The sequence below is a fragment of the Taeniopygia guttata genome, chromosome 1A (assembly GCF_048771995.1).
Source record: "Taeniopygia guttata chromosome 1A, bTaeGut7.mat, whole genome shotgun sequence".
In the NCBI taxonomy this organism is placed as follows: Eukaryota; Metazoa; Chordata; class Aves; order Passeriformes; family Estrildidae; genus Taeniopygia; species Taeniopygia guttata.
In genome coordinates this window covers 19,284,239-19,300,734 of record NC_133025.1, presented here as the reverse complement: position 1 = coordinate 19,300,734, position 16,496 = coordinate 19,284,239, and the positions used below count along the sequence as shown (strand labels likewise).

Here is a 16,496-nt window from a genome sequence, read left to right as displayed (position 1 = left end):
TCTTCTCATTGAAAGCACTAGAAAACCAGGAAAATAAGACTGCATATGAATACCCATGAACTTGTCTAGTACATCAGTCTAGAAACAAACTTCCCATTTATATATGGAATTTACAGAAAAGAAATCTGTTGAAACTTATCTAATGCTAATGTGATGAAATCCAGAAGGAAGAGGCTTTTTTTGTGATTGTCAGAAATCACTGTTTCCTATTTTTCAGTTTGGAGCATACGAAATGAGTTGAGCATGCTTTATATTTCCTAGAACTAGCAATTTTCTGTCTTTGGAAAGTTTTAGAAGGAGGAGCTCAGAGGTGCTGTGGGAGGGACTAAAATTCATATTAAAGTTTTGGCACAAGAGGGAGAATTGTCAGAGTAGAAGGTTTCTTCTGAGATTTTGCTTTTTGTATTTTTTTTTTTTTTTAATTTAGGATGATAAGTACTTATGTTCAGACTCTTCTAATAATTTTCTTTTGGAATGCTGATTGTCAGATTATTCCCAGGATTGAAGAATGTGGACTTTCATGTTCTCAGGTAATCTCTTACTTGTTCCAATTTGCTGTCTATTAATATAGTACTTATATGCTACCAAAATAATTGTAGGAAAAGCAAGGAACCTTTTCCCTTTTACAAGGGAAAAATATTTCAGCTGTCCTGAATTTACTTTATATTCCTGTCATTCTGAATTAAGTATCCAAAGTGGCAAAAATGACTCTGAAAGGGGGTGGGAAAATGCATCTTTACCATTTGCAACTGCTGCTGTTAGTTTAAAATCTATCTTTTGTATTTGAAAAAACAGATTTTGTTAATATTCATTACTTTTCCAGAATCAGTTTTTAGAACAGCAGTAGTGCCAAAGAGATGTGAGAGGGAGGAATGAGAGGTTTCAGAAAATTCTAATTACGTTAGGAACATATGAAACACTGCATTTGCTGTGAATAAACGGATTAAGCATGAGAAAGAGTAAAACATGTTTTTCATTTTGTGGTTTGAATGTAACCAGTATTAAATTTAATGACTTCTGTATGTGCATGAAAGGGGTGTGAACCATACCGTCTCCTTAACAGCTTTGGATTTGTATGATTCCAAATATCCCCGCAAAGGGGCAGTATGGAGATATCCTGCTCTTGGCATTCTGAAATTGTAAACAGAGTACATTGAAAGATAAATTTAAAAAAAAGGGATTAAATAATAGGCAATCTGTCTTTCAGTCTTAGTGAAGGATGATAACTGTGTACTGGCTACAGAGAAGTGAAATTGAAATTATGAAAGAATTTGGCTGTCTGTATAAACTTCTGCCTGAAGATGTTGGTATTTAGGACAAGCAGTGACACATTCTAAAGATTGTTTAAATATGGTGGTACTACCCAGATATTAAGTTAGTTCATGTTAAAGTCATTTATTTTATATTTAATATGTGTATCCTAGAAAACCAGTAGGAATAAAGATGCTTATAAAATACTAGATTGAGCAAAAAAGCCCTCTCTATAAATAAATATTCATGTACTATAGTTAATGCTTCTGTATTCAAGGTTTGGAGTCTCTAGCTACTTAGATGTTTTTAGAATAATAAAATATAACCATAAGAGATTAATCTCTAGATGCACCCGAATACTTTTCAAGAATTTTTATGTACTTATATTTATGGTTGAAAATACACATGTATTTTAAATAATTTATGCACCTTGGTCTTCTGCAATGAGAGTTTAAAATAGAAATGATTTGTCATTCTAATTTATCCCTTCAAAGCGTGAAGGACTATCAGACTCAGCATGTAAAAATCAGCCTCAACCTCTTATGATGGGCTTCAGTCTAGGGGGTAGGATTTACCTCTGGGGACCCTAAAGGGTCCTAAAACCCTTGTGACATAACACCCTAAAACCTTAGGTGTTATGTTACAAAGACTGATTCACTAATTGCCTACAGACACGACCATAAGGTTTGGCAAACTGGACCCCTTTCGTTACCTTCAAGAGTGTGTCTTACACTTTTCCGACTGATTAACTGAGAAAGGTGTGTCTTACTTTTCTTATTTACAGGGGAAATACATTGTTTCCAGTGTGGCAGAATCAATCAATCATTTGTGATGTAAGGGACAGGATTCAGTTCATGTTCTATGTGATGTTTCTGCTAGTTGTATTCAGTAGAATCTTGAATGCATTAATGACTTTTTAAGACAAAAATGTTTTCTCAGAAGGAACAATAATGATCTCAACAGGATAAATTGCTTCCAGCATAGCATTTTCAATCTAGTGGAAAGCACTTTAGCTACATGAGCTTTAGAATCTCATGACTAGCTTGTTAGAGGAAACTTTTTCCTCCATTTCCTTTGAAAGTAACTTCAATTTCTTTGCATAACTGACAATGATTTGTGGGCTCAATCCAGCTCATGAGTTATTCTAAAAGGGAGCAGTCAATCTTCCCTATGATGTGTAACTCAGAGTTGTTCATAGGGGCACTAGTCAGGGGTTGCAGTTTGACTGTGTGAAATATGTGTGTACTTCCTTCTGCTATATCACATCAGATCCCAAAGTAGAGAATCAATAACTCATTTCTAGCAATTTCCTTAATATGATAATGAGATATTGTAGATTTAAAACTTTATAGATTTCTGCAGCTGCTGTGTTACAAGTGAACATAATAGATTTTTTTTTTCTCATGAAGTTTTCCCAGATGCTTGTACAGTAAATTTATCTTTTGCATTCAAACTTGAAGCTGTGTGGTTGTTCATAAGGCAATAGGGACATGAAAAGCAATAATTTGCATTTTTCTGTGTTTTTCAAACATTGGGTGTTGTCAGAAGCTTTTTAGCAGGTTTAATACCTGAAACTGTTGAGTTTGACCAGTAGACTAGATTTTAGTGTGGCTGTGTCCGCTAGATATTTGTGAGCAGTTTTGACCTCCATGGGTACTCCTTATCAGAGTAAACCACTGGTTGTACTTAGGAGGCAAATAGTGACTATTTTGAGGCATATGACTTGCTAAACATATGCACTAAACTCTTATCACAACTTCGTGAAATATTCTTAGTTTACCATGGATATTCAGCAAGATATCCTTGTATTGCCTTGTGTAAGGCAATATTCAGGTTTCATTACTGTAACAAAAACGGTGCATCTATTCAGTACAGGAAAGAAAAAAAAAAACAACATTGGCAGTTTGTGCCAGTATTATGTGAAATTTTAAACAGCATGAAAAATATACAGCTGTGGATTGAATGATGGCAAATGAACAACTAAGCTTTTATTATATGTTATGATTTATTTCTCCTTTTTTTATTTTAATAGCTTGGCTTTAGAGCTCATGTGGTATTCTAGTATTCAAAGATTAAATGCTATGGGCATAATCTCCATGCCCTACCAAATAGGAAACACAGTTATCAAACAAGTTTCCCTGTAAAAACATAGGGGAATCCCAGCCTGCAATTGAAATTGGGTTTGTGCCCTACTCATTTTACAATCCACATTGTTTACAGGCTGTACACAAAGAAATATACTTATGCCAAATTAGGTTCAACAGCTGGTAAAGATCAAGAGCACTACATTTGAAAAATACTCCCCAGAACACTGAAATATTGTTTGAATTGTCTGCCATTTAATGCAGTAATGTTTCCAAAGTCTATGGATAAAGAAAAAAACACTAAACTGAATCTGGGATTTCCCTGTAATTATAAAGGTTATTGGCAGTGAATCCTTGATATATAACTGCTGCTTGTTCCTGCTATTCATGATCAAAATACATGGTGTTTCTTTACTGGATATTTATACCATGGATCAATTGATCAGTCCATTTTTGCTGAATATCATGAATATTCACACTGCAAAGCCGGTGATATAGTGTGCCCCTTAGTCCACAAAGTCAGCTGACATAAATTGCTATTCTTTGTTCATTATTAAGCAATTAATGTTTTAAAAGTGATCCCAAGCCTCTAGAGAATGAACATGGTTATGTGAACGACATAAGTCAATTGTCCTCTAAAATCTGATGGAAAACGTAATTTTAGACATGGTAGATGTCTAAAGAGACTGATCAAAGACCTGGCTTCCTCAGGGTGAGTGAGAGAGATACATCATGAAATCCCATCATAGGAATACAATTCAACACAGAATTTTTTTGGGTATGCATTGATATATCTGATGACTGAAGGAGATGCATAAAAATATAAAACATATCCTTTGCTAATATTTGCTGAGATGCAGTATAATCCAGGAGAGAATGCCCCAGACAGAAAGCCTAGGGTCTACTTCTCTGCCTGTTATCGAGTCACTTGTGTGGCTCTCTTCAAGTAATTTCATTTCTCTGGTTTTCACAAGTACAACAGAGTTCTGACCTTCCTGTCTGGTGTGTCTTAATTATATGTTTTCATTAACTGCTTTGAATATTATAATTATGAGTTAAGTAGTCATTAGTTAGAACTTAAGGGGCTCAGTCATATCGAGTCATTGTATTAGAGTGATATTAACCCATTTGCTTTGGTATCTTTGCTTGCCTTCTCTGCTGGTGCTTAGAAGAGCTGCAATTCAGCAGTTTGGGCAGCTTATCTCTTGGACAGTGATTCACATTTGCTCTTTGGGTCAAAAAGAGCTTGGCAGTGATGATATAAGACAGCTTCCTGTTGTGTCCTATGCCACTAGTGGGGTGCTGTCACATCTCCTCCTCCCCTGAGAAGGAGACAGCCAGCGACAGGTGCAAACAGGGACTTACTGCAGTGCTCCTCAGTGTTACAGCATGTACCACCACCAGCTCCTATAAGGGAGGTGGAGATGGAGAAAACTCTGCAATTCAGAGCTTGCAAAAAAATGCAATGGTAGCTTTTGGGCTTTTTCCCTTCTCTCTTCCTCAGGAATTCCAGAAAAAGGTTGCAAGGTCTGGAAAGAGACTAGCCACTGGAATAGCAAACACAGAATACAAGCAGTCATGAAAGCTGGGGGCACAGACTTAACAGGTGTTGGAACTGGACCTAACAAAGTGTGTTGGAGCTGAAACACAAGGCAGTGCTAGAAGATTCACCAGGATAGATCAGCATCAGTTATGTGCAATCAGTATATAATCTCCTGCAAATAGCAGGAGACACATATTTGATAAACCCAAAAAGGGATATATAAGCAAGCTCAGCAGAAGATGGGAGCAGTTGGCTTTCATTACTGGCAGTGAATTTTAGCTTACATATCTCTCTCACCCCTAATCTTAGGGATCTGGTCTGTCCTTCAGCTCCGTTTGGACCCAAAACTTAGTCGGTATAGAGACTTGGAAGTAGGTACTTTCCACAGCCATTTTACTGCTTTGCAGTTGGAAAACTACCTGTAATTTGATCAAATCTGGGTGGGACAGGTTTTCTAGGAGTGTAAAAACTTTAACAAGACCACGTGGTGTGACCTATCTGGAACTCTTGCAGTAAGGTCTAGGAACAATTTAATTTGTACTTTTGTGGAGCTGGCGATGCTGTATCTGTTACATTGTCATGCCTATTTATACCACTCTATTCTTCCTCTCCTGCCAGAATGCAGGAGAGAACCAGGGACGATCAAAAATGAGAAGGACTAAAAGAGGTTTAAAAGACCTCTTTCTAAGGATAGGTTTGGGTGCTCTCTGGGCTTTTTGGCTCAGCATTGAAATGCTAGGCTTTGCTGGTGGATGGATGGATGGATGGATGGATGGATGGATGGATGGATGGATGGATGGATTTAGACCTAAGAAAGGAGTTTCCTCCTATCTCTGCCTAAAAATAATTTGATTTCTGGGAGCCATACTTTTCTGTTGCTGTATTGTGGCTTGGTGGTTGTTCAAACCAGGATCCCACATTTGAAGTTCTATGAGTTTCATTACCATTATCCACAAAAGAGATCCCTAGGTTTTACATAACAACCTGTTACAGTTGTTTTCATAGTAGTTTTCAAACTGTCAGAAAAATCTATTTCCTTATATTTTTTCCCTGATTTTGTTAACATTTATTGGCTATATTTTGAAAACCAGGAAATTATTTGCCACCTTAAAATGCAAACCAGAAAGTATGCCCCAAACTGCAGTATGTTGCTGAGGAAATTTCAGACCACCTCTGAACTACTTATCTGGGAATGATCACAGAACCAGTAAATTAATGTGTACTCAGTAGTGATACAGACACATCACAGCACTATCCCTGCCTTCACAACCATAAGAATTCACTGGACCTGAATTTTCTGAGGTCATGAATAGACAGAAAAATCACAATAACTAGTGATACTGAGCACTGGGATGGATTGCCTGTGGAACTTATAGAGGCCTCCATACACACTAAGAAAATATAGCTGAGATATGTTTAATGTAGCTCACATATGTCTCAGATAAAGGTCTTTCTTACAAAGGCAGAAATGTAGAGTAGATGACATCTTGAGTTTTCTTCTAGGACAAGTATCTCTTCTTTCATTCATTCATTTATCAATCCACTTTTCTTTTGTGGGATCTACAGATGGTCCTTCAAACCATATTTGATTTAATCCTTTGGAACAGTCATCAGAGCTGAAGACCTGTTTTGCTCCATGGCATGTCTTGTCCTTCCATCATGCAAAATACAGGACTCACCATGAAAACAGTACAGGACATGCAATCTCACTCAGGAAGTATCTATTCAAAAATGAAGAGAGTTTTACTTTTAATTTGCAAATTACCTATGGATCTTTCTCTTGCAAGGAAATGTTTCTACATAGTTGCTTTGAATAATTGTGGTAAATTTCCATAATTCCTGGAAAACTTTTTGTCTTGCTATTGCCTCTACTTGTCTGCATATTTTCAGAGCGTATGAATCACATAAACAACATTGTACCATACTAGAGGTATATTAATTGTCTTTTCTTGGAAAAACTTTGAGTAAATAGAATTTATTGCAGTTAAGATTTTTCATGTATCCACTTTTATTTTTTCCTTTTATCCCTACATATGCAGACTTCCTTCATCTTTTTCCCACTTCCTCATCTCCCTGACGTGCTGTTCTTTTTTCTATGACTGCTGTGATTTTTCTCCATTGCTTCTTGTATTTTGATGTCTTTGTTATAATTTTTCATAATTGCTGTTACCATTATAGTGTGATGCTTCATGCTTAGTTTTTATAAGTTATATCTGTTCTTTGGGGTTTTCCCTCCTCATTTGCAACATATATTTATATATGATACAACAGAATAATTTTTAGAGCATGGTCAGATCTGTGTTACCATTCAGTCTGTCTTTGTAGCCTATTTTCTCTTCCACTTAGAGGTCAAAAATAACATACAGTTTTCAAGCAAATGTATGGCATAAATGGTTTTCAGTAAGTGCTATCATTAAAAATGAGGCACAGTGTAAAGCAACATATGAAAGTAGTGAACACTGATGGGTTTATTTAGCTGTTGTAAATTAGTGGGATCCTGCATCTTCAGAAACCCTTCTCTTGGACCTCTGCCCCCTTTAATTGCCCTGTGCCAAGTTTAGCAACTACAGTACAAGGAGGATACATAATAAAAAGGTTAAAGTGTCTATGCAAAAATGAAGAGAGTTTTAGTTTTAATTTGCAAATTACCTGTGGGTCTTTCTTTTGCAAGTAAATGTTTCAACATAGTTGCTTTGAATAAGTATGGTACATTTCAATAATTTCTGCACATTTCCAGAGATTATGAATCACATAAACAACATTGTACATTGTACATTGTGATTATTCCACAGTTTTTTCTCCCTTCTCCATACCCCCCCCCCAAAATTATTATTTACCCCATTAAATTATGACTAATAAAAATTTTGAGAAATAGACATATGTAATGACATTTCAAATCATTAATTTGTATTGGATATGATTTATTTATCTTTAAATTTTCCAGATTTATATATAATTAGCTTCTCTATCAATTATCTCAAACTCCAAATGTTGCAGCTAAAATACACACTAGATATTTTCAGTAGGGTTTCTCTACACAATAAATATTGAATTTTTAAAATTACTCATGTACTTACACAGCTAATTCTTTCAGGGAAAGGTGATTTTGGCTTTTCTTGTTCTTGATAGGAGATCAAAGGCATGTATGTAGGGATAGAACCCTACCCCTGGTATAGGGTTTCTGATGCAGGATTCAGACTTTCAGACATCATAATAATGCAAATATGAATAGCCAGGAAAAAGTCCTCTCTCAAAAATTTTCAAGAATACAGCTAAAAAAATCTCATATATTAATATTTCCCTCATTTTTTTTGTGGCTAGAATGTTTCTGTAACTCAAGCAAGTACTTTTAGAGCCAATCAGGCTCTATATAATTAGCATTGTCTGTAATAGAAGCAATTCCTGATGCTGTGGCACCAGGCAGGAATGCAGAAGCCTCCCTCTGAGGACAGTAATCTGAGACTACCATGGCTTCTACCATGTCCTGTGGGATCATTTGTATGGCCTTACATCCTTACACAACATAACAAGCTAAGGCTAAAATAAAAACAAAGTCAACGTTAAAAGTTACTTCTCACCTGGAAGTGCTATAATCAGGGGTAGTTCCATAATTATTTAGATTTGAGATTTTCTTATTTTTAAGGAGAAGAGGGAGAAACATAATTTTAATTGAAGCTGCAAAACCCAGAAACATGTGCTCCTGTGTTGAAGGGAGTCTCAACCCTGAAATGTGGCCTCCAAAGTCTTGGAATTGTTATAAGAAATTTTTGCCAAGTGTGCTATGTTATTTTAAATTTTACTATGAGTTCGTGATCCATGATGGCAGAGTTAGAAAATTCTTTTTTGTTTTTAAGTTCCTGCACCTCCAGCATTTCAGGGTAATGTCTAGAACATTCACCAATTTTGTGATGCTGCTGTGTTCCTGTGGTTCCAGGTTATTAAATACAGATTCAGTGGAGATCAGGAGAAAGCACTGGAGACTTGTCAGGGCAGTATGAGAAACCTGCATACTCAGCAGGGTGCTGCATCAGGAAAGGCAAGGGAAAGAGTTAAGCACCCAGTTAGTCTGATTTCCACTCTCTAGAGCCCACAGACCTGAGCTACGAGCGAAATTTTTTCTTTGTGGAAACTCACTTCCACAAAGAAGATGTTCTCTTGTGGAGCAGCTGCTGAGAGCTACTCTTCCAAAGTTTCAGTTTCTGGTTTGTTTTCTGATCACTGCTTAGAACAAAATGCAAGTAGGAAACAGATCTCCCATGTGAATGTTGAAAGTACTCAAAAAACTCAGCTTACAATTTTCACTCAGACCAGCATTCTTCTATTTCCCCTCTGTACAGCTGAGCACAGACTGCTGCTCCCGGGACTGACTCTAGACATATATTAAAAGAATAGTTGCCTAGAGCAAAACAATGAGGGCTTTGCTGTGTATGCCAGAGCACTGGAAAATAAGGCCTGCAGTGTGTCTCTTTTTGCTGAGCAATAGTGCTAGGATATATGAGAAGATGGTAACTAGAATAGAAAAGTATCTTCAGGCAAAAATAAAAATACATATTTCCAAATGAAATAATTACTGTCTCCAGCAGCAGGAGGAGCAATTCTGTCCTGGAGAGTATGTTCTTGTAACATTCACTTGAATTCTTGCTATGTTTTTCTTTTGTCTCTGTTCTTTTCTATGACAATCTTATGGCCCACTGATTCCAGTCACCTCTGAGGCTGCTAGTCTCAGTTCTGTCAGTGTTGCTGAGGCAGCTTTTTTCTCGTAGCCTGTTTTGTGCTACAAAGATCATTATAACATCCTAACCTCAAAGCACATGGTTGACTGGAGGGCTTGTAGAATCTGTGTCCTCCAGTTTTTCAAGAAATGACCAAAATAATTGCTGACTTCATCTGGTGCTGGTGACAGTACTGCTTCTAGAAGGAAGCTGGACTTGGTGCCTTCCACCCTACATTTCTTTGATTCCATTTTATCATTCCCTGTATGAGATTTCCAGTAAGTAATTGAAATAATTAATGTTGTGTCAGAGTGTCCCTGTCTCATTGTTATACTAGAAGTGCTGATTTGGTAGATTAGTTCTCCTTTCATGTAGCTGAGTGGTCTGAAATTGTGGACAGTCTGTGCATGGGATGGTGCTGATTTATACCAGCTGACGGTATGGCAGTCAAAGTACGTTTTAATTTTACTGAGTCTATTGTTCGCTATTCTGTTTTGTTAACAACTTGTGTTAATATTGTAGGAAACATGACATCAAAATGATTGACAATTTTTTTTTTTGTTCTTTTAATTTCTAAAAGAAAGAAGTTAACGCATACTGTTGCTTCAAGCAAATTCTGCTTCTAGTCCTGGAGCTGAAGCATACAATAAAGCAGGCAGCTTTTATTTTAGGCAGTCATAGCTCCCTTTGGTCCAATAAATTTAAAAGCAAGTAGTTTATATGTAGGTCCTTTTTTGTATCTCAGCATTACTTTTAAATAAAATTAATAAAAAAAAAAAGAAGCAGAGAATATTCTTCCCAGTTGAGAGACCTCAAAGCAATATTGTTTTGTCTGGCCATTTACTTGTAGGATAAATGTATGTCACTGCCAAGAGTTCTGAGAAATTACTGTGCTTCTAACTCTTCCAGTTGTTCTGCTCTGTGAGAAGGATTCAGCCATGTAGCCACTGCGAGGGCCAGAAGATATTATGTGCCACATGCAGTACGGATAACATATGGAACAGTGCAGTAAAAATATAGGATCAGGACTCCTCTGCATCAGTCAGTGCAGGAGGAAATGCATACTGCCGGGAAAACAGAAATCTCTGCTACACCTGACTGATAGCAGGTAAACATAAGGATAAAAATCTAAGGGGGCTGAAGGTCTTAGTCATGTGCTCCTGCACTCCTGAAGTGCTGCTAAGCTGTGATGGAGGTGTTGGCCCTGTGACAACGAGCAGATTGTGGAAGACAGGGTCTGTACCTTTGCATTTACATGTGAAATGGAAGGTAGTGCAATGGCAGCTGGTAAAGAGTCTCTGCTTGAGATCCCTGTGAGGTCTTACTGGAGAGTGTCCAATAATCTTCAGTAAACACAATCATGTCTTGCCTGTTTGTTCCTGGCTGTTTCACTGATCAGCTCAGAGCCCATCAGCAGAGCGTGAGCACAGCCAGATGTTACCTTGCCCTGCCCGACTCAGGCCAGCTCTCATCCCAAACGTGCATGACCTCGTTAGCACTGTGCTGAGCCTGAGCTTCATATCCCACCTCTCAGCAGCAATTATTCTTTCAGATGCATCACTGCACTAATGTGATGGGATATTTTTCATTTCACTTGGAACACACAGGAAAAAGACCTGGATAATGTGTAGACATAACTCAGATGTTTTGTTTTTAGCATTCTGTAAAACAATCCAGCAGCATCCAGGTGTTTTTGTAGTTTAAAGTAGTCCAAAATAATGCTTTGCCGTAAGTTTGGGTGCCTGTTTCTTTTCTGCATGAATAACAGTCCAAATGTTTCCATCTATGACTGCTTAGCTAATCCCACTGCACACTATTCACATGTATCAGATCACCACATTGTCAGTAAAAGCTGAAGAACAACCTCGTGGTTTGGCAAAAATTGAAAACTGTCATTAGTAACATAGTTTTACCTTGGCAATGAGAATAATTACACATGATGCCAAAACAAATACAGATGCTCCTTTACAGAAAAGGTCTTTTAAGGGTACTGTATCAGCTGTACTAACTACAAATTTTTAACAGTTCTAAATTTTCATATTAAGTATATTAATCATTGCAATTTCTCTGGTTCTTGGTAAATATAACCACAATTTAATTCACTTGCCAAGTGTATTTTGGAGGTCTATTATTTTTCCTTTTCACTCACTTCCAATTTTTGTATAAATACTTGTATAAATAGTTAAGTCTTATTTCAGTGGGACAGGAATCACTATGTTATCACTGTGCTTTCTTTTACTATAAAGAATTCTGTTTCCCTACATTTGGTAAGATAAATACAGCAGTGACCTTTCTAAGAACATAATGAGAAAAGTTCTGTGAGGTTCCAGTCCCCATCAGCATCAATGATATGTAAATTGCAAAAGCATTATGACCTTTCTCTATGAAAATAGCTCTGGAAAAAGCTAAAACATACTCAGTTATTTCCCTCTATGAAGTAATCCCTAGATAGTTTCTGGACCTGAATATCTCTGTGAAAGGAATTACAGTCATTTGTTGATGCTTTGTGGAGCTTTTGAGCTCTGAATCCTCTCTGTTTCCATCCAAAGTTCTTAAATGGTGGAGATGCATAAAACTTTGACAGTGGCTGTGCACTGCTCAAAGAACCTTTCCTTATGGAGGTGGTTGGGATCACACTGGCATGCCAAGTTTTTTACTGGAAGCCATGAGAAATCACAGAGAACTCTAATGGACCAGCACCTGTGGGCTCCTCTCTCTGTGAGCTGAATGGGTGGACAGCTGAAGAAAGCAAAGCTGCTGTTGGATTGTTCACACAGCAGGGGTAAGTAGCTCCCCCTCTGCGGTGGAGGATATGGCATGGCTGTGGTGTTCCCAACTGAGACAAAAATTAGTATGACTTTACAAGGCACAAAATGAGCCCCAGTGTCTTCACAGCTATGGATCGTTCTGGTCACTCAATTTGGACAGATACATTGAAGTAGAAGTTGCTGAGAAGGGTGGTGGTAAGAAGTAAAATCTGGTTTATTAGAGAGGAGTAAAAGAGCTTGGCTTTTACAGTCTTAGAAAAAAGCTGAGAAAAGGTATATTACTGGTTGAAGATAAATGAATGTAAATTCCAGGGTGGAAAACATCTATTTAAGTGAAAAGATAATGAGTAATCAGAAATCAGTAGAAGCTAACCATTATTGTGTTCATGTAAGAAATTAGAAGGTTTGGTGCTAGTAAACAACAGATCTTCTGGAATAGCCTTGGCTCTCACAGCAGTGCACATGAAAGCCTGAATGATTTTATATGATGCTTCACCAGTTTTTGAAAGGGATTAGATTATATGGTACCCGTGGAATAGAGGGAAACATTAGAATATGGTCATGTTCCTTTCTCTCTGCCTTCTCTGACAACTGAACTTAGAGTAGAAATGTAGCTAATAGCTTTGCCAGTGAGCATCACTCAAAAGGGAGGATTCTACATTCACTGACTCATGTAGGCGTCTTAATGAATGAATGTTAAATGTCTGACAACCTGGTCCCAAGCAAAGAATACATTTTAAGGAATTTTCAGGCTTCGTATAGAGTTGTGGAAGAGCCGCCACCGGCTCTTCTACGAATGAGGCACAACAGAACTAACAGACTGTGAACCCAAATTTTCCTCAGACTCTTTCCTGCATGACAGAACATCCAGGGAGGAATTTCCACAATTCTGCACTTGATTTAGTGCCTGAAGATATGAGAGGAAATGGGAAGCAGATTTGATCTTTGTTTCTTTTTCTTGGCAATTTTAATTCATGAAAACACTCTCTGTACCCCTAATCCAAGTCTTCCTCTGCTGATCTCACTCTCTTCTCTACAGTAGTTAGAACAATGGGATATTACAATTGTCTTAGATTGGGGAGAAGTTGCTGTGCTAGCTAAAAAGTTGGCACCACATCTTCTATTCAGAATGCTGCATGCTGGTGGTGTCTGTTCAGATAACCTCTATCTACAGTTGAGTAATACCACAAATGGGGAAAACCCCAGAGAAATAGGAAAATCCCTAACTGTTTGTGCATTGTGTAAGTATATTTTACTCGGGCTCTTTGCCAAAGAAGATATGAATCAAAGATTCTCCCTGTATAGGAGTAAAATGTACTATCATGTTCAGGATCTTATTTTTGCATAAAAGATGCCCTTGGCATTTTTAAAAGGGGAAGAAAATTTCCATTCCTGTTTTAGTGTGTTACATTTTTCTATTGCACTCATCACTGAAAATTCCTGAAAACAAAAGATATAGAAAGTGGGAGAGGAACTTGGTTAATTCATTTGAGTTATTCTTTCAGACAAATGGTCTCTTTGGACTGTTTTGCGAAGTGATTGTAAAAGAAAATGCCACCCCCACCCACTTGGTATTGTACAATAAAAATAAACACTTCTCAAAAAAAAAAAAAAAAGAAATTGTGCCATGACAAAATGTTGCTGTAACTGGCAAGTGTTTGTGCAAATATTTGATTATTTATATAAACCTTCCCAACAACTCCTGACCCAGAACACAACCAAGTGCCCAAGGATGACAAAACATCTTACCAGATCAAAAGTCACAGAATGATGTTTCTTTCTTTCCTGTGGAAAAGCCAAGAAAATAAATGTAAGGGTTCAGATGATAGGATTCCTCTATGCAATAGTGAAGACCAGTAATTAATTAGGATAGACTAAAAGGTATAAGTGAATTTCTTTATCATGCCATAGCCCACAGAAGAGGATGTTTTGGTTTTCCCCCTGCAATATATGTAATTTAATTATTTTACATTCAGTTTTCATTTTTCAGGTTTCACAACAGGGGGGTGACCTCCTCTAATTAAAAGGCTGAATCCTCTGATTTTTGTGAGATTTTTTATTGTTCAATTCATTGTGATCTTGATTTTTTTAAATGTAGTTTTTGCACTAAGGTTGTAACCAGAAAGAATGGTTAGAGAAGTTAAAGATGCTGTTCTAAGAAATTTTGACTGGCAATTAGGAACTATGTCAAGCCACCTAACCAAAATATTTTCAACAGTCTGGCTGCAAAATGGGAAGTTAAAAACATGGAAGTAATTTGCTGAATGATCAGCCTCATGAGAGGTTAGTTTCTCCCAGTAAGTAATGATTGAGAAATTAGTTGATCCAGCAGTTCCCTACAGAAATAATAAATAGCAAATATTTCTATGATACAGCAGAAATTAGGTTTTATCAGTTACCATTTTCAGTTTTTCATGGGGATTTGAGGAAATTATAAAACCTTTGAAATAGAAGTATCCCAGTTTTAGAACAATTATGTAAAGAAGTTTGGTATGCTTTGTAGAATCATGAAATGGCTTGGGCTGGAAGGAAACTTTAAAGGTCACCCTGTGGTGAGCAGGGATAGCTCCAGCTGGGTTAGGGAACTCTGAGCCCCATCCAACCTGGCCTTGAATGTTTCCACCACCCTCACTATAAAACATTTTCTTACTTATATCTGATCTAAATCAACCCTCTTTTAATTTAAAACCATTATGCCTTGTCTGTTGCAACAGGTCCTAATTTGAGTGTCAATGTATTATGCTGTAGAAGCAGCCAAACCAATATCTTTAAAAATGTCACAAATAATTTTTCTAATCTTTAGTCTAGGACAGTATATGACCACAATGGTCTTATTATAAAATGTGCTTTAAAATACCACCTTTATGCATTTGCACTTTTTTTGAGTCATAGTACCAAATTGCCAATAGTAAAAGATGACAACTTATGTCCAAAAGTGATTGTTAAAAAATAGGACTGCCAAAAGGACAGAAGAATGGGAACTGATACAGGTTAGACAGTGGTCACTGGTTTTCTTAAGGCCTCCTTTAAGAAGACACTTATTTAGCTCAAATGAAAAGCTGCCATGAAGGACAGGACACACTTCTCAGGTACCCCAGGCAGCTGCCACAGGGGGCAGAATATGCTGCCATTTCTCACCTGCAGCAATAATATGGTTTTTCTCCACAGCTTTATTTCTGTGGAGCACAGGATTCCCTGTGGATTAAAGCCTCCTGGAAAACCAAGCAATAGTTATGCTTGCCCAGGCTGTAGCCTCCTTTCAATTGCTGTGTTTGAATTCAAGAACTTCTAAATGTCCACCAGAAGACTTTTGCTGGCTCTAAAGCTCACAGGTTGCTGGCTTGTTGACAAGATCCTAAAATGTTTTAAGAGGGCTGAGAGCTGCGAGCCCATTTGAGAGCAGACAAGGTGCTGCCTGCTACTTTTGTGGGTGTGACAGAAGTATCTCTGTCAACAGGACACTGCTTTTAAAGGGAAGAACATAGGAACATATATTCTGTATGCAAAAGAATACTGGTATAAGGGCTATGCCAGAACAGCAGCAAACAATGTTTGCTGGCTAAGAAATAGCCTTTCTTTATAATGTTATGCTTAGCAGTCAAAGTAAGATTTGTTATTTTTGTACTGTACAAATTTTAGTGTGTGGTTAAATGTGTTTATTTTATTTTATTTTTATTTTTTTATTGAGAAAATGGATGTAGTCTGTCTGAAGGATAGCTGGAAGCTTGTTAAAATTGCAATGCCAGGTTCACTTTGCCTCTTACAAAGACACTTTCCCTAGAACACAATAAGTACTATGGCTGAGTAATTTTATTTTCAGTGTTTAAGCCAGATGTCTGAAATAAAAAGTCCTCTTTCTAGACTTCCTTTGCAAATGCCATAATGCTTCCTTTCTAGTACGATCTTCTACAAATCACATATGTTTAATAATGTTCTAGATATCTTCTGTTATAAAATCATTGGGTTTCTTTGCCCTGGTGCAAACAAATCCATTTTAGAATTTAATGAAGTCTTGGTCAGTAGGAATGGGAAGTAATGCATGAACTCTTGGTCTCTAGGAGTGGCAGTACCTCATAAAATTATGTCTTTATTTGATGGAACTTTTATACTTGTTAAAACAGTTTCATTCACAGTGGAA

The 16,496-nt window shown here is 37.1% G+C and overlaps 1 protein-coding gene across 3 annotated transcripts in view; it reads left to right on the top strand.

Annotated features, from left to right (window-relative positions):
• The first annotated feature begins 370 nt into the window (after positions 1 to 370).
• The window catches only part of IL17REL (interleukin 17 receptor E like), a 42,479-nt gene continuing 26,353 nt past the window's right edge, over positions 371 to 16,496 (top strand). For all 3 annotated transcript variants that reach the window (XM_030256273.4, XM_030256283.4, XM_030256264.4), the window contains exon 1: positions 371 to 530. In XM_030256273.4, the coding sequence (XP_030112133.4) occupies positions 429 to 530 (102 nt within the window). In that variant the 5' untranslated portion in view covers positions 371 to 428. The remainder of the gene's footprint in view (positions 531 to 16,496) is intronic.